This window comes from Quercus suber, unplaced genomic scaffold (assembly GCF_002906115.3).
Source record: "Quercus suber isolate HL8 unplaced genomic scaffold, Cork oak 2.0 scaffold_6, whole genome shotgun sequence".
NCBI classification, from domain to species: domain Eukaryota; kingdom Viridiplantae; phylum Streptophyta; class Magnoliopsida; order Fagales; family Fagaceae; genus Quercus; species Quercus suber.
Genome location: NW_027069472.1, coordinates 1,290,350 through 1,316,230, shown reverse-complemented (window position 1 = coordinate 1,316,230; position 25,881 = coordinate 1,290,350). Strand labels below are relative to the sequence as shown.

Here is a 25,881-nt window from a genome sequence, read left to right as displayed (position 1 = left end):
ATATCTTTATAGGAAATATCATTAAAAGGATCTAAAGAAATGATACTAAAATAATCAATCACAATCATGGAGCCAACCCAAGAAGTCTAAAATTCATGATAACACTAATAAATTTAAAAGAATAGGAAATTGCACGAGAACTAGTATAATGTAAAATTTTCCCTCAAATATATTTCAATAAAGAAAAATGAAGAAGTAAAAATTCATGTACTTAAGTCCACACTTGCATCAGATTATGGAAAGTAGATTAAGGTTAAAATTTTTTCCAATCACCCTAAAAGTCACCCACATCAGCTTATATAAAATTGTGCAAAATTCATCCAAATCAATAGTAACCATGAAAATTTACACTGGCACAATTTATTTGCATTTTAGTTTTTTATTATATTTTTATGTATCTTGAGAGTGAGGGAAGAGCGTGGGTGATGGTTGTGAGGTGTGAAGAGAGAGAAACAATTTTAAAAAATTTAGAAAAATTGATATTTTAATCAAATATATTTTAAAATAGATAATTCGATATAGGTGTTTTTCAAAAGTGGTTAGGTAAAATAGAAAAAGTAAGTTCTAATACTAAAATAGCCTTGCGCGTGCTCATAAGCTCTTCTATATTTTTTGTCTAAAATTTTTTAAGCCGTAACTGTAATTTTTTTTTTAATGTGTGTTTGAAAATGGTGTAGTGATATATAGAAAAGATTGGGTAGGAAAAATAAGATGAGTGTGAGGGGAAAGAAGAGTAAATTTTAAGAGTTCTCTTTGTTTTTTGTTTTAAAAAAATTGGAGGTGTTTTATTCGGATGAAAATGAATAAAAAAAAATGGCTAAATTTTAGAGAATAAAAAGATGAACCCAAAGGGTAAAAAACCTAAATTTTAGGAGTTCTATTTTTTAATTCAAAAAGATAATAGTTGTAGGTGTTGTAGAAAGTATAGATAGATTGATTATTTGTTTGACAATTATGATCATATTTTTAAGAGAAGTTATCATTCATTAATAAGGATATTTTTAAACTATATAAAAATCCAGTTCAAAGAGGTGAATATTCTTATAGATAGTATAGATAAATGAAAATTTTTGCACGAGTTGCAACTTAATTGTCAACTTAAGTGCAACCATAAACTTATTTGTAAATAATCTTATAGTTTAACTAACACCTATTGGTGTTTTTAATGGAAATATTTAAAATTTAAATCTCCCTCCACTAACTATCAAAAAAAAAAATTGTTTTTGAGTTTGGTTAATTTGTGTCTTTACGATATTTATTAATGAATCATTTTTAAAGTTTGTTGATACAACTTTTATGAAAAATATAAAAAAGTAGTCAAAAAATTAGTTTTTTTTTCTTTCTTTTCCTATGAAAAGTTTCTAAATATATTTCCTAAACTAATCCTTAAGATATTTGTTAACTTTTTCCTTCATTTTTATCCCAAAAAAAAATCACTTTGAAGTAATATAAACACAAATAAAAATAAATTTATCCAAATACATTGTCCCTATTCATTTCTATATATAAAAATAAAAAATAAAAACACGCAAACACTCTGTGAATAGTACATTTCCAAAGTAAAATTGGGTAAGTTGACACAGTACACAGTACACAGCTAAAGCAAGAGACCACCTTTGTGATCAGGGGACACTATGCACTATATATAAAGCTTTAACTCTCAAATCAAAGGTCCCCAAAGCCGTCCTTCTCTCCAAAACTCCAACCCCACTCTCTCTCTCTCTCTCTCTCTATCTCTGTTCAGTTCCTTCCTGTGACCTTCCTTCCTCAATGTGTACCTGAACTTTGCCAACGAATATATTCAAAGCCTCTTTCCCTTCTTCTTCATATTCTTTGTCTCTGTGTTTTGTTTTGTTCTGTTCTGTTCTGTTCTGTTCTACTCTTACATGCAGCTGCTTCAATGGGCAACCTGTGTGGCTGTCTGGCTCCCAAGCCAGTGAACAAAAGGAAAGCCACAAAGAGACTTGCCAATGCAAACAACACAGCAGCAACAGTGTCTTCCAATTCAAGCAACAGGTGGACTCGAATTCGATCATCGCGGAAAGAGAAATTCGTTGATGATGCTTTGATTCAAGAACAAGCTCTTGCTGCTGCCGCCACCATCATTTTACAACAACAGCACAACGGCTCTCTGCCTTTCGATCGCTCTGCTTCGCTTAGGTACCCCAACTCTAAGAAGAATCAGCTGCCGCGGAGTTCCAGCTCCAGAGCTCGCTCCCTCACCGACCCTCTTCTCCAGCCTCAGCAGCTTGTTAATCAGGTTTGCCTTGGCCTCTGCTTTTCTGGGTTTTTTTTCTTTTGGTTGAAAGTTGTTGAATTGGATGGTTTTGTTAGAGTTTGGATTGTTCATCAAGTGTAATATATGTTTTTTTTTGGAATGGTAATTAAATAATGAATACTTGAAGTCCTTACCAGCTTGATAATCAGGTTTGTCTATCTGGGTGTTTTTGTTTTAGTTGAAAGTTGTTGAATTGGATGGTTTTGTTAGAGTTTGGATGGTTCTGTTTCTGGATTTCTCTTTCTTTCTTTTTATTTAAAAAAAGAAAAAGAAAAAAAAAGGGTTTTTGCGTTTTCTTGCAGTGGAGGTGTTGGAAATGGAAATTATGGAATTTTATGGTTGTGATGCTGAAATGATGATATGATGTTTAAGACTTCTGATTTATTTTTTGGGGGTGAAAGGGATATATAATAATAAATGCTTGATGGCCTTCAATTAGCTTCGATATTGTTTGCTTTGTTTTGTGTGTGTGTGTGTGTGTGTGTGCATTGGTATGTGCTGTGTTGCTTTTGCTATATTAATGGTTGATTGATTAGTGATTACAATGTGAATTGGGAGAAGGGGTCCTTAGTTGATGTATTTTTTCATGTATATAGATATTAAGACTTTTGGAATTTGAATTGACTATTCTGAGTATATTCTTGATGGTGCCTATATGAGATGCTCTTGTTTAAGCCCGCATTTGAATATATTAGTGGGGGCATGCAATTCTCTATAGTTTTCATCATTTGGATTCTCGTTTAACAAATTAAAGTTCATTGAAGAGGAATCTCAACAAAAAAATTGCAGGTCATAACACTTTGGTGCAGAATCTACGTCTCTAATTCTCTTTGCTATCTAATGCGCACCACTTGGGACAGCCCTTGTCTCTTTCTTCAATACTCTTAAAAGAACCATCGTGTATGTCCACTCCTTTCTATAGTGGCTAAGGATGCATTTTTGGTCTGCATCCTAAAAATGGTTACATGACCTGAACTGCTATCACTCTTATAATAAATTTGTGATGCAAGGGTAAATGCAGGCACCAATAAAATTATAGGCAACGAATGGCTAAACATTGGAATGGTTTCTCTTTGTTCTATGAAAAATGTAAATCATGATTGGTCAGTTAATCTAAAATAGTTACAACTTTAGACATGACAAGTCTTTATACATAAGGGTGGTGTGAACAAACTGTTTGGAATAAAGTATGGTGTCTTACGTTTCAAATTCTTGTTATGTTTTTCACCTCTTATCATTTTGACTTGCTTATGATTCCCAAATATTTCTGTTTGACAGGATATAAAGCTTGATGATCTAGAAACCAGCCATTTTGTCCTTATCCATGGAGGCGGCTTTGGTGCGTGGTGTTGGTATAAAACTATGGCACTTCTAGAAGAAGGTGGTTTCAAAGTATCTGCCATAGACTTAACCGGTTCTGGGATTCATACATTTGACACAAACAGCATTACGAGTCTTTCTCAATATGTGAAGCCACTTAATGATTTTCTTGAAAAACTTGCTGAGGACGAGAAGGTTCTTTTCTATTGATATTAGCTTATTCTATTTATTTAAATTTTTATGTGTTCACTGTCACTACTTTTTTCTTAGGGGGAGAGAGGTATTGATGTTACCATGAACAGTTTACTACCAACTTCAAATAGAATTAATGAAAACAAGATTTTTAACTGCTAATCACCATGGTGTGTTTCTTCTTACACATTAGAGTTGCTCAAAATTATAAAAGCTAGGGCATTTACTTCTCACCTTTTTGATGTTCTCTTTGAAAAGAATAACATGAGGTGCTTTCCCGCTCCTGCTAGCAAGATCTCTGCCATTTAAAAAAAAAAAAAATTTGAAGGCTTTGCCTTTCTGGGGATTCATGAGATGAACAAAACTACCTAATGCAGAAAAAAAATGAGATAGAAAGAGAGAGTGATGAACAGAATTAATCCAGCTTGCTCTTCTTATAAGAATTTGAACTTGCTGTTGGGTTGTTGAGTTCAAAATTCTTAATGGAAATTGGAATCATGGTCACACTTTTAGCATATGAAATGGTATTAACTACATTTGAAAGGGAGGTTATGTGTCACACTGTTAATTTGGAAAGCAGTAATTAAAAAGCTTTTAATGGTTGTACTCAATCTATATTAGTCAACTAGAATTGTGAATTCTGCTGTTGAATTGCTGTTGCTAGTTGTTTGCTATTTCCACTTAGGGTAAAACTTATATACAGTTCCTTAGGTGTTGTACCTTAGGTTCCCCAATTGAATTCAACCACATGTTTGTATTGACAAATGCAGTAAAAAGTTAACTTTTCCAAAGGCTATTAAATTCAACCATGGGTTTCAATGGTCAATGCAACCATATGGTTGAATTTAATTGGAGAACCTAAACTACAACACCTATAAAATTGTACCAAAGTTTTATCCTTCTACTTATAGCTTTTGGTTTACATTTGTGTTATTTGATGTTTGAATCTGAATTGGTACTTAAGATGTCAGAACATTTCCTCTTATTGAATAGATCTCTTACATTTTCTCTTTTCTCTTTTTGTTTTTGCAATTTTATATAGGTGATCTTGGTGGGACATGATTTTGGTGGTACATGTATATCACATGCAATGGAAAGTTTTCCTTCCAAAATTTCAAAGGCTATTTTTGTTGCTGCGGCTATGTTAACTAATGGACAAAGCACTCTTGATATGTTCACTAAACAGGTTTTCCCTTCATTCTAGTATAACTGAATTTCATTAATTGTTTACTTTCTTTAAATGATGAATTTCGCAATTTGAAACTTTCTTTAAATGATGTTTGCTTTCTTTTAGTGAAACATCCACGCCGCCCCCCGCCCCCCCCCCCCCCCCAAAAAAAAAAAAAAAAAGAAAAGAAATAAGCATTTTCCTTTTTTAATGAATTTTATTACATTATACAGTTACAGTAATTAGGAATACTTATGGGTTGAACTGATTCTCAAGATTTCCTTGCATAACTTAAACCTCTCTGTTTGGAACTAGCATTGTGCCTCCACAAATGAGTTACCTGTCATGGCCTTTAATGATGCTGAATGCTTTCTGTAATGTGTAGTTTAGCTACCATTTTCATATTTATTTTTATAAAGTATTAAGCACCCCCGCACCCCCCCCCCGCACCCCCCCCCCCCAAAAAAAAAAAAGGGAAGGAAGATTAAAAAAAAGAAAAAGAGAACTCGCTTTTGCTCTGAGATTTTACTCAAAATCTTCATGGAATGAAATTACACCCTAGCTTGACTCAAGGCCAAGAATAAAATATTAAGTTGAGAAGTAGTTCTAGGCTCTGAGCATGGTGCATGCCTTATAAGCCTGACACCATGACGATGAGCCTTGGTGATTCATAAGATGCATATTCTAAGAAATTTCAACCAATGTCTGACCATTGCATTCCTCTTGTGATAAGTTCATCTATATAAAAAAGGGATATATTGTTGTTATTTTTGAAGAAAACAGTTTAGATATATACATTCTCTGTGTTGACATTGATTAATAAATTAAGTCTATTGCAGGCAGGTTCAAATGATCTAATGAGACAGGCTCAGAAATTTTTATACGCAAATGGGAATGATCACCCTCCAACAGCTATTGATCTAGATAAGTCATCATTGAGGGATTTGTTATTCAACCAAAGTCCTGCCAAGGTATAATTTACTTTTAATATAAAATTATATTGAATGTTTATTCTTTGATGAGGTGATTCAATTCCTTTGTAAATTGAAGTAGTTATACATGATTGCAAAGTTGGAAGACTGTGTTACTGCATAGCTTGTTAGGAAAATAGATATGCAGACATAAACCCATATGTACTTGTGGAGAAGGATGAAGGTGAATCTGCATGCTGACAGTGTTGGTACTTGGGTATTGTCTTGACTGATTCTTCACTGTTAAGATTTAAGAATATCTATTTGTGAACATTTGAACATTGTAGGTTGTAGCTCTAAACAGGTTGTCTCTATGACATTGGTGATGCTGATAAAGGACTTGCTAACTTATTTTGCCCTACTGCCAGTGAGTTAAAGCTCAAATCGCACCACTTTGTGTTGGGAAGATTACACTTTAGGGAGATTTCAATTGAAAGCCCTAATGGGCTCTGATAACAATTTTGACATAGGATCTTTAGGAATTCAGAATTAAATTAGGGTTCTTGATGAGATCTTTAGGGATGTTGAATAGGGTTTGATGTTTGAGGGTTTAGGAAGGTTAAGTAGTAGAAATATTGGATCTTGAATTAATTTGAGGGATTTTTGGTATTAAAATAATGAATGGAATGAGAAACAAAGAAAGATAAACCATAGACAATCATACTTGGGACGGAGATTAAAAGATCACACTTAGGAAGGAGAAGGCAATCAAACCCTCAAAGCTTAAAATAAGTTGTTGGAGTTTTGTTAAATTTGAATTTCTCAAATTTTATCTTTATAAAACAAATGAAACCTTTTTTATAGGCTATTGCCAAAAATATTCCAAGAAGAGAATTAGGAACCTTATCCTAGAAAGGCTAAGACTCTTAATAGTAACGAAAAAGTAATTAAGAATTTCTAAACCAAATAGAAAGGGATCTTGATGAGCTGGCTACCTTGTTGCACATCATTGTCAGCTCTGATACCACTGGTTAGAAAGATAAGGCCTTTGGGAGACTTCAATTGAGACCTTAATATAACATATAAAGGCACCACCTTATAACATACAAATGATCTTGGAAGGATAAGACCTTAAGACTTCAATTGAGACCTTAAACCTATGTGTTTTGGTCCTTTTTCCAAGATCATTTGTATAGGGTTTAATAGGCTTGCATTTGCCCCCATGGGCTTTCTTCCTTCACCATGTTTCACCCATGGGATCTCATATGCCATCCAAAGGACCAAAGAACCATGTGTTAGAACTTAGTCCCACACACTCATCCATAGGATCCCCATACATTCACATCACCTTGCCACCATTAGTCTTGTGTTGCATCATTCTTATTTTTGTGGGTCTTTTTCCAAGTTCATTTGTATAGGATTTTGTGGGATTGCATTGTGCAATGCTCACTTGTCCAGCCTCTAAGCGCACACTCTACCCTTGCTTCAACTACAAAAGGGACCACTTTGCTACTCTGCCACCGTCAACTCTCATACCACTTATTATGACAACGGAAGTTGTGATAGCACTTGTTGTGGAAATTACACCATGGGGAGACTTCAATTGAGGCCTTAATATAACACATTGAGATATCACTTACCTCAAGTTCCATACGCTCCACGCGGGACTTCCATTCACACTTGTATACCCAACACTCCCTTTCTAAGAGCAAGGTAAAGGGTGAGTTTACGGATTCAAGATTCACCAGGTGCATTACTTGATGATTGTATAATTGACGATTATAAAGAGACATGAAGCTCCAAGTTAATATGTCTTGACTCTAGACTGTGTCTTTGCAATGAGTGATATTTGTATGTGGTGGTGTGCACATTGAAGCAATTGAAAATTCATAAAACATGATGAAGATTTCTTTTTTCAAGGATTAGTGGAACACTGCAATTGGCTAAATGTTTTAGAGTTTCAGTGATTTTGAAATGGATGTTTTATAAGGTTCTGTGTTGGGAAGAAATTTCTGGGAAGTATGACTTTTAAGTGGCTGCTATTGCTTGCCATGCTAATTTGATTTGCGTTCAACGGTGAAGCAGCATTCATTCCACAAAAGTCTGCATTACTATTTTTCTGGTCAACTGTGTAGATTTGAATTTTTTGGGATGTGCACTTGTTCATATTAGGAAAGTTTGCAAGGCCCATCTCTTTATGTGGAAGTGATATTAAATGTCATCTCTTTATGTGGAAGTGATATTAAATGTCAGCATGAAGCAGTTTTTTTTTTTTCCTTCAAGGGAATGAAAAAACAGTTTTATTTGGAGTGCACTGCTTGCATTGTCGTTTATTTTTTATTTGGGGTTACAAATAGAGGACACAATTGAGTAGCACATAGAAGCCATTCTAATAGAAGTTGCAAACACTCATTTGGTTCTTAAATTCTGGTCTTACATCTCTCTTTTGTGTGTGTGTGTGTGTGTGTGTGTATAAGAGAGAGACTATAGTGTCATTTCCCTTCTTTTAAAACTTTTTCCTTTCTGTTTCTACTATTCTTGATGATCGCATTCTGCTTCTACCATTCTAGGATGTTGCTCTGGCATCTGTTTCAATGAGACCAATACCCTTTGCACCAGTTTTGGAGAAGCTCTCTCTTACTGACATGAAATATGGATCTGTGAGGCGGTTTTATATTGAGACTCCAGAAGACAATGCAATATCCAGCACTCTCCAAGAGAGCATGATAAACTCAAGCCCCCCAGAGCGGGTCTTTCGGGTAAAAGGCGCTGATCACTCGCCGTTCTTTTCAAAGCCTCAAGCACTACACAAGTTATTGGTAGAGATCTCAAAGATCCCCTCAACTTAAAAATCAGTCTTGTAGGTAGATGGTGTCCGCAGGTTTCTTCATGCTAAAGCTCCACTGACATGATATAGTCAAACTACTGGATTCAGTAATGTATGCACTTGCATAATAACATAATTACGAGTAATGTAAATGCTCGTAGCATTGAAATAATTTTATCTAGCGCTTTACTTTTTTTTTTCCCTGAGTTTCTTCCGATGCAAGATATGTTCATATGTATGGTACTGAAAATTCCACATGTTTTGAGGTAGTTTTTCTACCATTTTGGTGAATTCATTTTTAGGTAAATTTTGGGGGAGGGGGTTCAAACCCTGGATATTGGACACTACCGCTGCCATTTTGGTGCATTCTTGTTGTGTATGTTGGTCAAATATATCTCATGGTCTTTTTGAATGGTTGATCAGATATCTAAAAGTCAACATAAAGACATCTATTAGGGGTATTTATAAAATTAAGGGTGAGGGTTGGGGAACTGAACAATGGCATCGAAACCGACCAATTTGTAAGCTTTATGCAAATATTTAGCAAGGGCATGACAACACAATTAACATCTCTTCTAACCCACACTCAATAAAAAAAAAAAAAAAAAAAAAACTCTTCTAACCCAGCTAAAAATCTGAATTTAGAGCATCCAAAAAAAGAAAATTCTAGTTTATATTGAAATGACCCATAAACCATAATTATGTTCTAGTTCCCATGAAACAGCTTTTCATAAATTAACTTTTCTTCTTTTTTATAATGATTTTGCCCATATTCTCCACAAAACAGTGGCTTCAGTCACCAGATCTACCCTCCTGCAGTGGAGCAAAGCTTTATATGCAAGATATTAGTAGGTGTAGTAGTGGTCCATCAGACAGACAGACAGACACACTTCATTGCAACTGTGAATTTGTCCACATTCTTGATGCTTTAACACAAATTTTGGTTTTTAGCTACCTCCACTTATTATCTTTGGTATTCCTTTGCCTCAGCAACAAGAAAGCATAAAAGTAGAAGCAAAGTGCACTACAACTACAAGGGTTCCCTCCTCACTGAAGTTTCTTCATCATAAATATTGAACCCTTTTCTTTTGCTCTTTTTTTCCCTTCCATTTTCATCAAAATCATGTTTCAACAAAATTATGAGTATAGAGTACTAACTACTATAAGTACTAACAAAATTTTTCTAAGGCTCCCACATGTTTTTTGACGTACATATTGTCTCAATCATGCATCTGTCAGAGTAATTGGATGGTCCCAATCTTTTTTTTCTTTTCTTTTTTATATGAATGGTCACAATCTTTATGCTGTTGTCATTGGCTTAACTAAAATAAAAGATATTGTTGCCTTTAGTGCATGTCTGCTTGTTGGTACAATTTTTAGTTTTTGGAATATAGGTTATTTAAAAAAATTATATTAAAAAAATATTTTTAAGATCAATTTGTTTTTACTTTTGTTAAATAAAAAAAAATTTTGGGGTTTAAACTGTCCACCCAAATAAACACAATAAATTTATTAATTAATACTCCAGGGTTTTTTTTTTTCTTCTTTTAATACTTTTAAGGTTTGTTTCACCTAAAATTGAGTTTAGTGTACACACTGCTTATCAAAATTAAAGAATTACGAAAGCATATAAATTTCAGAGATCTAATTTTATTTGTTAAAGTGTCAGGTTGGTAGAAATCTTTTTACTTTTTACTTTTTTTTTTTTTTGAAAAATAAAAATTAACAAAACTAGCTTTTAAAAAAAAGTTAATTTTCTTCTTTTTTTGTCACGTATTTAACCTAAAAATTATAGTTTTTGACTCATATTTAGGAAATAAATTATCAAAAATTACGTTAAATCTTGTAAGTTTTATTTATTTATTTATTTATTTTTAGAAAAACTAGATTAAATATAAGTAGTTAATTGTCGGTGATTGAATTACATCAAATGTCAAATCAAATTAATAGTGTCAATACCTTGTGAGTCCCATGACTTTGCCAACTAAGGCCGACACTTTAACCTGACTCAAAAAGCCAGCTCACACAATGACCATATCCATTTTGCCATAGCATAGGACGATTGCAATTAAAAAACAAAACAAAAAACAAAAACCGTAATGACATTTGGAGCTGTTTTAAAACTTTGATTTGGATTAGAATTTAAGTTATTGTATGGGCAGTTTCTTAATTTTTATTTATTTATTTATTTTTTTTTAAGTTTCTTGTATGGAATCTATGGACACACTTATCTACAAATTTTTGACATAATTTTTCACTGTTTTGAGCCATATGTAAATAATGTAATTCAATGTATACTGGTGTGTGATTCTAAGTTTTTTGTTAAAATTTTCATTTTGATTATGCACTTTATTTTAGTTAATGATATAATGATGCGAGGTTACACAAGTAACTTATCTTCATGGGCATCACTTATTTAATACTAAGGTCACATTACTAATTACTAATAGAAATGGAGGTAAGAGTAAGAGACCACCTTTTTCTTTTTAGCACCTTATAAAAAATGGAATCCAAAATGAATGATCAAAATAAAATTCTTAAGGCTAAAAATGAAAAATTAATGATAAACACAACAGTTTTCACAAAAAATTTCACATTAGTTGAATTGATTGATTATTATTAATTCTCATAGAGGCCCATCACTGATACTACTTTATTATTCATTATTAACAATTTATCACCCTTGATAGATGTGAAATTTGTTGTCAATTGTGACGTGCCTCTAGACTTATTGAAAATAAAAATACCACACGATTTTATACACAAATTGCCACAATTGTCCTGCATGTTAATCTATAACTTACCATTTCTCGTTATTGGATTTATTATTTTTTCTTCTTCCCTCACAGTTTGTCATATACTATCAAAATGCGGGTAAAAGTATATGATAGTATTAATGACGAAAATAACCGAAACTATTAGTACAAAAACAAAATTTCTATTAGAGCTCACTCTCAAGTTGGACCAGCTCTCCCACCAATTTCTTACTTTTTTTTCTTTAAAAAATTTGAAAGTTAAAATCTCCCTATAAATATATACACAATACTGTGCTTGGTTGCTTTGCTTTGCATTTGGTTCTCATTCACTCTCTCTCTCTCTCACTTTGCTTTGCTTCAAATTTGGGTCCTCAAAAGAAAAAGGTACGGAACCCAAACCCAAATCCCTTCTCATCTCAGATCCCTTCTTTCTTCCACATTTTGATATCATCCATGTCTTTGTTCTAAATTCCTATTGTGAACATGAAAATTTTGGTTGTACAGTTCGGATTTTGTATAATGCTTGTTGATTTATGCATTATTTTTTTTTTGTAGCTCGTAATGGGATTTACATAAAAGTGGGTTTGAATGTGTATTCTTTTGCTCCATTGATAATTGGTTATGTGAACTTGATAGGGAAAGATTTTAGAATCTTGCTTGAAGTCCATTTGGAGTCTTTCTTCTTTTGTTGTTTTTGTTTTTAAGGAGAATTCCCAAACTGGGTATTAAGATTTAAGACCCATGTGTTTAGAATATAGCAAAAGGAAGCTACCTAAGTTGGGTATTGAGAGTTGAATGAGTTAATAACTTTAGACATAGTGCAAAGGTCCATGTGGAAAAAGTTTATATAGAAGAACAGACCATTTTTATCCTAAGATTTAGAGAGATGGGAAATTTGTATGTTGTTGATGTCTTATAGATTATAAGACCATCTGTTAAATCATATACTAGATAATAAAAGTTGTGTGTTTCTCCACATGGCTAACACAAGTGTTATACATGACACGGCGTGCTTTCACCATATAGCGCACCATAAGTATATTAGAATATAGTTTGCCTTAGTTTTAAGAAGTTAAGTAACTAATTTGATTAACCAGAAATCTATAAAATATTTAGAAAATCTTATTATTTATTTTAAATTATTTTAGTGTCCTTTTGGATTAGTTTTTGTGGGGGAGCTTATTTGTTTAAAGTTGACAGAAGTTCAATTATACTTAGAAAAGTGATGCTTTAAAAAGCTGTAAAGGAAAAAGCTAATCCAAATGCACGCTCAACTAGCATAATATTTTGTTTTACCAATAAAGTCGGTCTTACATGATGTGCTTTCACCATGTGACTTGAAATAATTTTTGTTGTTTTATTTATACTATCTATTTAATTGTTCAAATTCAATTATATTATTGAAATATTTTCTTAGTTTACATGTGATTTTTTTTATAAATATGTGCATCACACAGGCATAGTATTAGCTTAGAAAAGCCTAGCATTTGTGTGTGCAACATAAATCATCAGGTTGTAGGGTTGAAATACTCACAGTAGTGTGAAGGCAATGTAAAGTGGAAAAGTGCATATGGATATACAGAGTCTACAGACTATTTGGGACTAGCAACTACATGTGCAATTTAGTTATCTCATCAAGTAAGGTGCTCAGTTACCAATGTAGCTTGATATATTCAAAATTTTGATGCCTAATCACACTCGCAAGGTAGAAAATGCATCATCAAGTTTTTGAACAAAAATTGCGCTCAAAGCCATTCAGTCAAAGAGCATTTCTAGCTTGAAAAGGCATGCCTTGCGCTTGTCTGGGCCACTCAGAGACTTAGACACTACATGCTAGCCTACCAAGTCTGGCTTTTGTCCAGGACAGACCCATTGAAGTATATGTTCGACATAAAAAGTATTATCAAATGACTAGATAAATATAGTTCTTTTAGGTGTCCATACATGAGTGTCTTCATGTGTGTCCATACATGTGCATACAGATATGTGTGCAGAGGCACAATCTGTGATTCACCTAGTTCATGGGAGAATAATTTATGACGCTTTCTGTATGTTGTATGTGAGTTTGGTGATGTTTTCTTGTACCTACTTCCTGTATGTGCCAAAAGCAGAATGAATTTTGAAGTTTGTAAGTTCTCATAATGGGTGATTATGCAAATTTAGGAAATCCTATTGAGTAAAGGAAACAAAATGGGACGTGGACGTGGTGTTAGCAATGGTGGTGGACAGAGTTCTTTGGGTTACCTATTTGGAAGTGGAGAGACCACTAGCAATGCCCAACCTGCTCAGAAGAGTCAGAACGAAGGGCCAGAAGTAAACAATGTTCCTTCTCAGAAGACTACTGTTGCTGCTTCTCAACCAATTGATAAGCCTATTCCAGCAGGTGTTCCAGGGCATCTTACAAACAATTACTTCCGGGCAGATGGGCAGAATTGTGGCAACTTTATCACGGTATGATCCTAGTGAAGCATGTAGAGATTATTTAGATTATATACAGTAGTCATTTTTCCTAGATTTCTATTTTGTCTTTTTTTTTTTCTAAATCCATAGGCCCTTTGGATTCTTTTGGTACTAAGTCTTGGGACTGATATATTTAGAGAAAAGAAACATATTATAATCAGAATCCTTCTTTTCTTTCATTTGTTATCCAAGAAAAGTAAATCCACAAAATCTAAAGGTATCAAAGCAGGGGTGATTGAAGTATGCTGGAGTAGAAAAACAATTCAAAAAGAAACAACCAAGGTTAGCCTAAACTCATATCTGACAAAAATTAACCCAAAAAAAAAAAAAACAAAGAAGAAGAAGAAGAAAAAAGAAAAAGAAAAAAGGAACTCCTAGAAGGTTCATCCAATTGTTAATATAATTGAGAAGTGATTTTGAAGGAACTGCATAGATGAAGGTATAAAGATCTCCTTCGTTCTATATGCTTACTCTAATTACCTTGTGGGGCTTGATAGTTTAGGTGGGTTCTTACTAAGTGAATGTGTATACCTCTACTTCTGTATATTACTCAACTTAGATGTAGCTTGTGACATTGTGTTTTTCTACATGATGGATTCTGTAAGGATCATGTTTGCTCTTTATTTAGAAACTTCCATGAGTTTTGACGTCTCTTATCTTTAGAAGTTTCCTGGTCAATTGGTCATTTGTAATTGTAGTTTGTGACGTTCTCCTAAGAGTGCTTGCTCATCACAAGTTTCTATCTGGGAATTTTCCTCATGACATTGAGTGTGTTCTTATTTAGTTCTTCTTAGAATGGAAAACAAGGTCAGAACTCAGAAATTGGTTTGGCTTCATCGTAGTTGCAAATTCATAACTTTTAATACATTATGGATGGAATAACTTCATAAGCCTCATACATTATTAATAGAATTACATAAGACCCCCCATCTGTGAGTATGGCAAAAGGTGGGGGAAACCGGTGCTAATTACTGCATCATTACTACAAGTCATCATTAAGCTTGATTTGGTTTTCCCCTTTTATCTGAAACTCTCGAGTGATTGAGTAATTTCTAATATGCATAGAAATACAATAGGGAGTTTATAAGCTAATATGACAAGGACACCCAGGGAAACCAAAAGAATTCCATTTTGTTCAAGTGTTCAATAGCATCGAGTCCTTAGTCCTTTTGCCAAGCATGGTATGTTCCACTATAAAATTATGCCCTGCTTTTTTGTTCAGATATGATGTCCAAACTTCTCCAAACTAGAACTGATATTGCAGCATATTATGAAATGAATGTGCACTCTGGCTTAAAATTGGAGAAATGCACTTAAACCATATCTTAATTCTTCTACCTATTGCATTTTGTCTCTTTTCATCAATTCCTTTTCAGTGGAGGATATCCTATTCATTGCAGTTTGGACGGAGCGTGTAATTTAGTTTTGATTTTTCATTTTGTTCTTTTTTCCCTGAAGAATATTGTTGGCTCTATGCCCTAAGTGATTTGTCCTTAATTATGCAATTTGATATTCAAGGATCTCTTCTACCATCATAATATTTTGATGATGTTTTCAAAATGTCTTGTGAATCTGGGTACAGGATCGACCATCTACCAAAGTTCACGCTGCCCCTGGTGGTGGATCTTCCCTTGGTTATCTCTTTGGTGGCGGTGAGAACTGATTTCCTTGATCTTCAAGGATGCATCAACTGTGCACTATTTAGCAGTGCCACTCACTATTATGAAAATTTGTGTCTCTATCTATAAAGAAGTTTGCTTTGTCCTTGTGCTGTGTAATGTGTTGCCTTGATGGAATTCATGTGTCCAGACATGTAGTCTTGGATTTCATTATCAAAAGCTCGTCCTTGTTCAGTATTTAGTCTGTTTATCAAATGTGTCAACTAAAACATTTTTCTAAATTGTAATCATTTTTTTCCCAATGACAATTGATCATCATGCAAAAGAGTATCTTCCCACTCATCACCATGGCCCCTTTGAGCAATTGCACAAATTAAGCACTTAAGCTTGATGTGGCTATAAACGAAAACGAGCCAGCTAGAGTTGTGCTAATGCAGCAAACTAACATGAACTTTAGGCTATGCGCTTGTGATAAATTGATAACCAAATTCTGTTTCTGAGGCAAAATACATAATTCAGAATAATGAGAATATGAATTTGTTGTGATTGTGGGTTGTGGTGCTAAACAGAGCTCGATCAGACCCATTTTATAAGCGACGCAGGGCTGAAGTGTCTTGTTGATATAAAACTTTTTACTTTCTGTTTCAGTTTCCTTTTTTTAATTAACAAAATTAGTTTTTTTTTTTTTAAATTTAAATTAAATATAGGTTGTCAATTGTCTGTAACGACGTGTCAGTGGAGTATTAACGTTCAAATGTCAAATCAAATTAATGTTGGGCCTGGTGGCAACACCACGTGAGTCCAATTTTTGCCGGATTTGGATCCGAGGCTATTGCACGAGAAGGTACATTGCATGTTTCGAATACATGCATCCTCTCCTCATAAGGGGGTGGATCCCACCATTTAATACCACATTGAAGGGTTGAGATTGAAATCAAATTTTAGTTCTATACTTAGATTAAAATAATGATAATAATAATAACATTTTAACTTCATCTCTTTATCTTTCTACTATTTTTTCTAATTATTGCATTAGATCTAAATCCAACTTTACCGACCAAGACCGACCTCTTTTTTTTTTTTTTTTTTTTTAAATGGGAAGACCGACCTATTAACCTAACTCAAAAGTGGATTCATTTCATTCTTGAAGGTTTATTTGTTTTTTCATTATCTTGGGTTTATATGTTGTGATTTGGGCTAAAGATAAATACTTAGGAGAGATTAAACAAGATACAATTGTAGAGCTATACATGAATCTTTTAGAGAACAAGATTATTAAATGTATAAATTTCTTAGTAGCTCAACACAATGAAGTGATTCCATGGTATGCAAAAACAAACATGGACATGTATAAAAATTTTATCATGAATACGTTTGCTTTTCGCTACCTCTTTTATGTTATTCATTGATTGAGTAAGATCTACTACACATATAGTTTCCTCAAATTTTGTAAATTGTGTGGAAAGAAAAAGAAGAAGAAGAAATCAGTATATGTTTTAGGAAGACAGAATTCTACAATAGTTGATTTTCATATATGAGTTTAGTGATTATGAAAATATAAATTGTAATAGGCATATAGCTTTGTTTAATAGTTCCTATATGATAAAATCGAAATAAAGGTTGTATAAATTGCTCATTAACTTCTCCAAAATGCAAAATAATGTTAACTTTCATATGAAAATTAAGATTTCATTTTCATGTTCTACTCAACATTATACATTCTCCAATTTTTTTATTGTGTTTTGTTTTGATGCATATCTCACTATATTATTACATATTAAAAATATTTTCCATATATAATAATTGAAAGTAAAATGCATCATGTTTCCTTGCAAAAAAAATAAAAAAAATATATAGACTTTTTTACTTACAGAATATATTATATATTACAATATAATCACCTTATTTTGAGATGAGTTTGAGACATTATTCGTTAAGCAAAAAAAATGATGTCAAATTTTCATGCAGCAATTGTGTGCGAACTTTGCGACTAGTTACTAATATAAATTGAGATAAGAGTATGACGATGTCGGTATTATATGAGTGACATATCTTAATGGATGTACTAATTAAGTACTTAACTGCCGCAATACTAATAGAAACGGAGGTAAGAGTAAGAGACCACCATTATTTTATAGGACAACTATAAAAATGGAATCCAAAAAGAATGACTAGATGAAAGTCTTGAGACTAAAAATGACAACCCAATTTTAAGTACAATAGTGTAAACAAAATTGATTCCAGTACTTTGTTCATCTCTCATTAGTGGTTGGGTCGAGTTGGGTGCGACACGATTAATATCAGGGTTGGTGAGGACTATCTAGCAAAGGGATTTAACTCGTCACAGTAGAAAAGTGATCCCTCTCCAAATCCAAATTCAATTTTTTTTTTTTTATTCGTCCAAAAAGAGAAAAGTAAAAACAAAATTTATATTAGAGCTCATCAATCAATCTCCAGCTGGACCAGCTCTTCCACTAATATCTTTCTTTTTCTTTTAAAAATTTGAAAGTTTTATTTATTTATTTATTTTTCAAAATTTGAAAGCTAAAAACTCCCTATAAAATAAATATACACATAACACTACAATTTACTTGGTTGCTTTACTTTGCATTTGGTTCTCTTTCTCTTCACTCTGCTTTGCTTCAAATTTGGGTCCTGAAAAGTGAGGTACGGAATCCAACCCAAATCCCTTTCACCACTCACCTTCTCTCATCTCAGATCCCATCTCATCACTCTCTCTGTCTCACTATCTCATCTGCTTGTTTTCTTCTTCCACATTTTGATATCATCCATGCTTTTCTTCTAAATTACCACTGTGATTTCATTTTCTAGTACAATTCGGATTTTGTGAAATGCTTATTGATTTATGCATTATTTATTTGTAGCTCGTAATGGAATTACATAAAAATGGGGGTTTGAATGTGCACTATTTTGGTCCATTGATAAACTTGATAGGAGATTTTAGAACCTTGCTTGAAGACCAATTATTTGGAGTCTTTCTTCTTTTGTTGTTTTTGTTTTTGAGGAGAATTCACAAACTGGGTATTAAGATTTAAGATCCATCTGTTTAGATATAGCAAAAGGAAGCTTCCTAAGTTGGGTATTGAGAATTGAATAAGTTAGAGTTAAAATAAGACTTAAGATAGAGTGCAAAGGTCCATGTGGAAAAGGTTCATATGGAAGAACAAACCATTATTATCCTAAGATTTAGAGAGATAGGAAATTTGTATATTGTTGATGTTTTATAATTCCATCTGTCAAATCATATACTAGATAATAAAAGTTGCGCACTATAATTTCTACACGTGGCTAACACAAGTGTTATACATGATTAACCAAAATCTATAAAAATTTAGGAATATTTTATTACTTATTTTAAATTATTTTAGTGTCCTTTTGGATTAGGTTTTGTGGAAGATCTTATTTGTTCAAAGTTGACAGAAGTACAAAATACGCTTTAAAAAGCTGTGCATAAACAAATAAGCTAATGGAAAAAGCTAATCCAAATGCACACTCATCTATTATAATATTTTGTTTTAACAATAAAGTTGGTCTTACATGATGTGCTTTCACCATGTAACTTGAAATGATTTTTGTTCTTTTATTTATACTTCTATTTAATTGTTCAAATTCAATTAAATTATTGAAATATTTTCTTAGTTTACATGTGATTTTTTTATTTATTATCAATATGTGCATCAGAGAGGCAGAGTATTAATTTAGAAAAGCCTAGCATTTGTATGTGCAACATAAATCATCTGGTTGTAGGGTTGAAATACTCACATAGCGAGAAGGCAAGGTAAAGTGGAAAAGTGCATATGGAGGTACAGAGTCTACAGACTATATGGGTCTAGTGTAGCAACTACAACTACATGTGCAATTTAGATATCTCATCAAGTAAGGTGCTCATTTACCAATATAGCTTGATATTATTCAAAATTTTGATGCTGAACCACACTCACAAGGTTGATAGAAAATGCATCATCAAGTTTTTGAACTAAAATTGCACTTGAAGCCATTTGGCCAAGAGCATATCTACCTGCGTGTCAGGCATTGTTGCCTCCAACTCTCACTTATCAAAACTCTTCGCTTGAAATGGCATGCCTTGCATTTGTCTGGGCCACGCAGAGACTTAGACACTACATGCTAGGCTACCAAGTCNACCTATTAACCTAACTCAAAAGTGGATCAAGTTTCTCTCTAAGCTTGGTTGAAATCTTTTTATTATATGTGAATTAAAAATTTAATTATTAGGATTGTATATTCTTATTATGTCCTTTATTTTTGCACATTTCAAGAAAATAAAAATTAATATAGCTATGCCATCAATCAGGTGTTTATATTTCAATTTTTTGTAATCTTAAAAATAATTTTAAAGTTGAATAGTAAATAACATTTAATTTTAACAAAATTTAACACGTATGTTAAGAACATAAAGAACATGCAATCCAATAATTAGATTTTCAAATTTCACATCCAATAAAAAAATATAGAAGGAATTTGAAGGTTTCTTTTTAAACTGTCCCTTAAGTTCACACACAATGACCATGTCAATTTTGTCAAAGAAATAGAATGATTGCAATTTAAATTGAAAATCACATTTAGAATTTTGGAGTTGTTTTAGTATGGATTCACGCTTGTAAACATATTTTGACATGGCTTTTGTCCAGGATGGACCCATTGATATATCTGTTTGACATAAAAAGTATTATCAAATGACTAGACAAATATAGCTCTTATAGGTGTCCATGCATGCGCGTCTTTGTTTGTGTCCATACATGTGCATATGCATGTGTACAAAGGCACAATCTGTGATTGACATAGTTCATGGGAGAATAATTTATGATTCTTTCTGTATGTTGTATGTGAATTTGGTGATGTTTTCTTGTACCTACTTCCTGTATTTGCCAAAAGCAAAGTGAATTTTGAGGTTTGAAAGTTCTCATAATGGGTCATTATGTAAATTTAGGAAATTCTACTGAGTAAAGGAAACAAAATGGGACGTGGACGTGGTGTTAACGCTGTTGGTGGACAGAGTTCTTTGGGTTACCTATTTGGAAGTGGAGAGACCACTAGCAATGCCCAACCTGTGCAGAAGAGTCAGAACAAAGGGCAAGAAGTAAACAATGTTCCTTCTCAGAAGACTACTGCGGCTGCTTCACAACCAATTGAAAAGCATATTCGAGCAGATGTTCCAGCGTATCTTACAAACAATTACTTCCGGGCAGATGGGCAGAATTGTGGCAACTTTATCACGGTATGATCCTAGTGAAGCATGTAGAGATGATTTAGATTATATCCAATAGTCATTTTTCCTAGATTTTGATTTTGTCTTATTGTTTTTCCTAAATCTATAGGCCCTTTGAATTCTTTTGGGTACTCAAGTCTTGGGACTGATATATTTGGAGAAAGAAAAAGATTAGAAATAAGAATCCTTCTATTGGCATTTGTTCTACCTGCTTACTCTAATTGCCTTGTGGGGCTTGATAGTTTAGGTGGGTTCTTACTGAGAGAATGCGTATACCTCTACTTCTGTATATTACTCAACTTAGATGTAGCGTGTATTTTTCTACATGATGGTTTCTATGAGGATCATGCCTGCTCTTTATCTAGAAACTTCCATGAGTTTCAACGTTTCTTATCTTTATAAGTTGCCTAGTCAATTGGTCATTTGTAATTGTAATTTGTGACATTCACTTAAGACTGCTTGCTTATCACTAGTTTCAATCTGAGAATTTTCCTTGGGATAATATGTGCTTGTCAAATGAGTTGGTAGTATCTGCATTGAGTGTGTTCTTATTTAGTTCTTTTTAAGAATGGATAACAAGGTCAGAAATTGGTTTGGCTGCATTGTAGTTGCAAATTCATAACTTTCAATACATTATGGATGGAATAACTTTCATAAGCCTGATACATTATTATTAGAATTACATAAGAACCCCCCCCTGCTGCTTCACAACCAATTGAAAAGCATATTCGAGCAGATGTTCCAGCGTATCTTACAAACAATTACTTCCGGGCAGATGGGCAGAATTGTGGCAACTTTATCACGGTATGATCCTAGTGAAGCATGTAGAGATGATTTAGATTATATCCAATGGTCATTTTTCCTAGATTTTGATTTTGTCTTATTGTTTTTCCTAAATCTATAGGCCCTTTGAATTCTTTTGGGTACTCAAGTCTTGGGACTGATATATTTAGAGAAAGAAAAAGATTAGAAATAAGAATCCTTCTATTGGCATTTGTTATCCAAGATAAAGTAAATCGACAAAATCTAAAAGGTATCAAAGCGGGGGTGATTGAAGTATGCTGGAGTAGAAAAACAATTCAAAAAGAAAACAACCAAGGTTAGCCTAAACTCATATCTGACAAAAACTACCAAAAAAAGAAAAAGAAAAAAAGAAAAAGGAAGAAGAATAAGAAGAAGAAGAAGAAGAAAGAAAGAAATAAAAAGAAAAAAGGAACTCCTAGAAGGTTCATCCAATTGTAAATATAATTGAGAAGTGATTTTGAAGCAACTGCATAGACGAAGGTATAGAGATCTTCTTTGTTCTACCTGCTTACTCTAATTGCCTTGTGGGGCTTGATAGTTTAGGTGGGTTCTTACTGAGAGAATGCGTACACCTCTACTTCTGTATATTACTCAACTTAGATGTAGCGTGTATTTTTCTACATGATGGCTTCTATGAGGATCATGCCTGCTCTTTATCTAGAAACTTCCATGAGTTTCAACGTTTCTTATCTTTATAAGTTTCCTGGTCATTTGTAATTGTAATTTGTGACATTCACTTAAGACTGCTTGCTTATCACTAGTTTCAATCTGAGAATTTTCCTTGGGATCATATGTGCTTGTCAAATGAGTTGGTAGTATCTGCATTGAGTGTGTTCTTATTTAGTTCTTTTTAAGAATGGATAACAAGGTCAGAAATTGGTTTGGCTGCATTGTAGTTGCAAATTCATAACTTTCAATACATTATGGATGGAATAACTTTCATAAGCCTGATACATTATTACCCCACAACCACACAACACCCCCCCATCTGTTAGTATGGCACAGGGTGGGGGGCCGGTGCTAATTACCGCATCATTACTGCAAGTCATCATTAAGCTTGATTTGGTTTCCCCCTTTTATCTGGAACTATCGAGTGATTGAGTAATTTCTAATATGCATAGAAATACAATAGGCAGCTTATAAGCTAATATGACAAGGATGCGCTGGGAACCAAAAGAATTCCATTTTGTTCATGTGTTCAATACAATAGCATTGTGTCCTTTTGACAAGCATGGTATGTTCCACTGTAAAAATAATACCCTGCTTTTTTGTTCAGATATGATTTCCAAACTTCTCCAAACTAGAACTGATATTGCAGCATATTATGAAATGAATGTGCACTCTGGCTTAAAATTAGAGAAATACACTTAAACCATATCTTGGTTCTTCTACCTATTGCATTTTGTCTCTTTTCATTAATTCCTTTTCAGTGGAGGATATCCTATTCATTGCAGTTTGGAGGGAGCTTGTAATTTAGTTTTGATTTTTGATTTTGTTCCTTTTCCCTGAAGAATACTGATAGTTCTATGCCCTAAGTGATTTGTCCTTGATTATGCAATTTGATTTTCAAGGATCTCTTCTACATCATAATATTTTGATTATGTTTTCTAAATGGCTTGCTAATCTGGGTGCAGAATCGACCATCTACCAAAGTTCAATCTGCTCCTGGCGGTGCATCTTCACTGGGTTACCTCTTTGGTGGTGTTGGGGACTGAATTTTTTGATCTTCAAGGATGCATAAACCGTGCACAGTTTAGCAGATGCCATTCACTATTATGAAAATTAGTGTCTCTATCCAGAAAAAAGTTTGCTTTGTCCTTGTACGGTGATTGTGTTGCCTTGATGTAATTCATGTGGCCGGACATATGTAGTCTTTGATTTCGTTATCAAAACCTCGCCCTTGTTCAGTATTTGGTCTGTTTATCATATATGTCAACTAAAATATTTTTCTACATTCAGTCATTTTTTTCGCAATGACAATTGACCATCATGCAAAAGAGACATTAAATCTTCCCACTCATCACCATGGCCATTTTGAGCAATTGCACAAATTAAGCACTTAAGCTTCATGTGACTATAAACGAGTCAGCTATAGTTGTGCTAATGCAGCAAACTAACATGAACTTATGCTAACCACATAAGCTAGAGTTGTGTTTATGGTGGCATGCACAGCTTGATCAAACCTATTTTATAAGTTGTCCTAGAGAATATGAATGGATTGTGTTACTGTGTATGTGTGAATTAAATTAAATAAACCCAAGTAATAGTAAAAATAAAATTAGGGAAGTAAATAAATTTTTTTTAAGAGAGTTTTAACTTATGACGTTTGCTTTTGATGATAGCTCATTATTATTAGACTAAGACACCGATTAATTTTTGATATAGTTGGGGATTGAACCTTAGAATTTTTATATAACAATTAGAGACTTTATTGGTTGAATTAACCGGAACTCACAAGTAAATAATTAAACATAAAGAGAGACCTATTGGCCACCCGCAATATGAGCTCATTAAATAGCTTTAGCTAGTTGTGGACTGATCTATATATGTCTGTACACTTCAACAATCTCCCAATCTTATCTAATTCTTTAGTTATAATTTATGCCAGCCAACCTTGCACTGAGCTCAAACTTCTCTTAGACATAACCTTAGTCACTCTTTTTGTTGGATTCGTATTAATGTGAATATTTTTTCAATAATTTATAAACGTTGTTCAACAACTAATTCTTTTACTCAAGCTTGATGCACTCTTAATTGTCACAATAAACAACATGCTCTTGTCTTGTTTCAAAAGTCTTAAAGAAACTCCCATTAAAAATGTATATATATATATATTGGAGAAACCGTTTCCAAATCATCTCTTTCCTTATTTTTGTTGCGACAATATTATATTCATCTTTAGTTGCATTGTAGATAAGATAAGACACTTTTTAGTTTGGATAATTAGAATACAACTTCCTCTATGAAAGTAAACAAGAATCTAAAACTTAAAAGTGGGTTTCAATTAGCTGAATTAGTAAAGTCTTTAATAGTTGAATAAGAAATCTAAGATTCAATCCTCGTGTACAACAAAAATTGTTTGGTGTCTTAGTTTGATGATAGTTAGAAGCGGATGCTAAATGTTGAAACTCTCTCAAAAAAAAATCCAAAACTAAATGTTCAACCATCAAGCTCACTCGCTATATTGTATAGCCTAAGGTTAAAACTAATTTTGTAACTAAACTTTATCTATTTTTTTTTTTGTTAAAATTGGGAATAAGCATAGATTAGAAATTAATAAGTCTGTTACAAAACATATCAGCCTTGTCAAAAGTCAATAAACTTTCCACCATTGGCAGTGGTTCCATAAAAACAACAAAAGGAGTACTAGCACCCAATCCCATTTTAGCAAATGCATCAGCACATTGGTTAGCTTCATGGTATATGTGCTCTATCTGTTCGTTGGGAATAACTTTTAATAGGTTCTTGCAGTCAGATAATAAATGTTTCATTAACAAATTTACACTATTATTGTTCATCAATTGGACAACACTCAAAGCATCCAATTAAATTATTTAACTGCTTAAACTCCTTAGCAAGAATTAGACCATCCCCAAAGCCCATAGCTTTGCAATGAAGCTATTGGTGATGCCAAGGGATCTAACGTAGTAGCCTCTAATCATGTCCCATTATGATTCTAAATCTACAAATTTTACCACCTTTAGACAAATATCTTACAAAAGCTTATTTGACTTTTTAACTATATATAATTCATGTTTGGGAATGGCTTATGGCTAGTTCTACTGGACACGTTGAGATATGGATATGTGTCCGCATCGCAATGTGTCCAGTGGAACTGGCCACTGGACACAAGCGCCACCCTTCATGTTTAGTAACTTTCGAAAATACAATATGCTTGCACTTGTTTGAAGTGACCACTAGGAAATGTAATAACTAGCTTAACGTTCTTTAAGTTAATCCTCTCAAGTTGCCACTCAATATACTTATTTTGTGACAACCATAATTTCCAATTGATTCAATAAATTTAAACACTTGATGTTTATTTTATTGAGTTTGAGAATTGTGACATGATCCTTATGGTGTATTGAATAATTTCTTCTACAACGATATAATAATGTAGTAATTGATATATATATATTTTTTTGGGTGATAAGTAATCAAAATTTTATCTAGTAAATTATGAAAAAGGCCAAACCACATTAAGGTAAATTGTTAAATTTACATGTCAATGTCGATAAAATTTCAAAGTAAAAGGTTTTCCACATTTTTGGATGTTATGTTTGGCCCACGCCCAACTA

At 33.1% G+C, this 25,881-nt stretch overlaps 2 protein-coding genes and 2 non-coding genes across 4 annotated transcripts; all 4 read left to right on the top strand.

Annotated features, from left to right (window-relative positions):
- The first annotated feature begins 1,657 nt into the window (after window positions 1–1,657).
- On the top strand, window positions 1,658–8,987 carry LOC111985179 (putative methylesterase 11, chloroplastic). Its single transcript, XM_024016820.2, has 5 exons — window positions 1,658–2,260; window positions 3,557–3,793; window positions 4,833–4,976; window positions 5,798–5,929; window positions 8,440–8,987. The coding sequence occupies exons 1-5, from the start codon at window positions 1,901–1,903 to the stop codon at window positions 8,716–8,718; spliced, it is 1,152 nt and encodes a 383-aa protein (XP_023872588.1). The 5' UTR covers window positions 1,658–1,900; the 3' UTR covers window positions 8,719–8,987.
- A 2,735-nt stretch (window positions 8,988–11,722) lies between these two features.
- Window positions 11,723–15,873, top strand: LOC111985180 (protein SPIRAL1-like 2). The gene is made up of 3 exons (XM_024016821.2): window positions 11,723–11,836; window positions 13,616–13,903; window positions 15,495–15,873. Exons 2-3 carry the CDS (start codon window positions 13,643–13,645, stop codon window positions 15,573–15,575), a joined length of 342 nt encoding a protein of 113 aa, XP_023872589.1. The 5' UTR covers window positions 11,723–11,836; window positions 13,616–13,642; the 3' UTR covers window positions 15,576–15,873.
- Window positions 15,874–18,070: 2,197 nt separating this feature from the next.
- Window positions 18,071–20,907, top strand: LOC111985218 (uncharacterized). The gene is made up of 3 exons (XR_010628834.1): window positions 18,071–18,198; window positions 20,501–20,788; window positions 20,889–20,907. It is a non-coding gene; the product is annotated as an uncharacterized LOC111985218 (transcript).
- Window positions 20,908–21,473: 566 nt separating this feature from the next.
- On the top strand, window positions 21,474–23,535 carry LOC111988921 (uncharacterized). The gene is made up of 2 exons (XR_010628832.1): window positions 21,474–21,583; window positions 23,218–23,535. It is a non-coding gene; the product is annotated as an uncharacterized LOC111988921 (transcript).
- The last annotated feature ends 2,346 nt before the right edge of the window (window positions 23,536–25,881 follow it).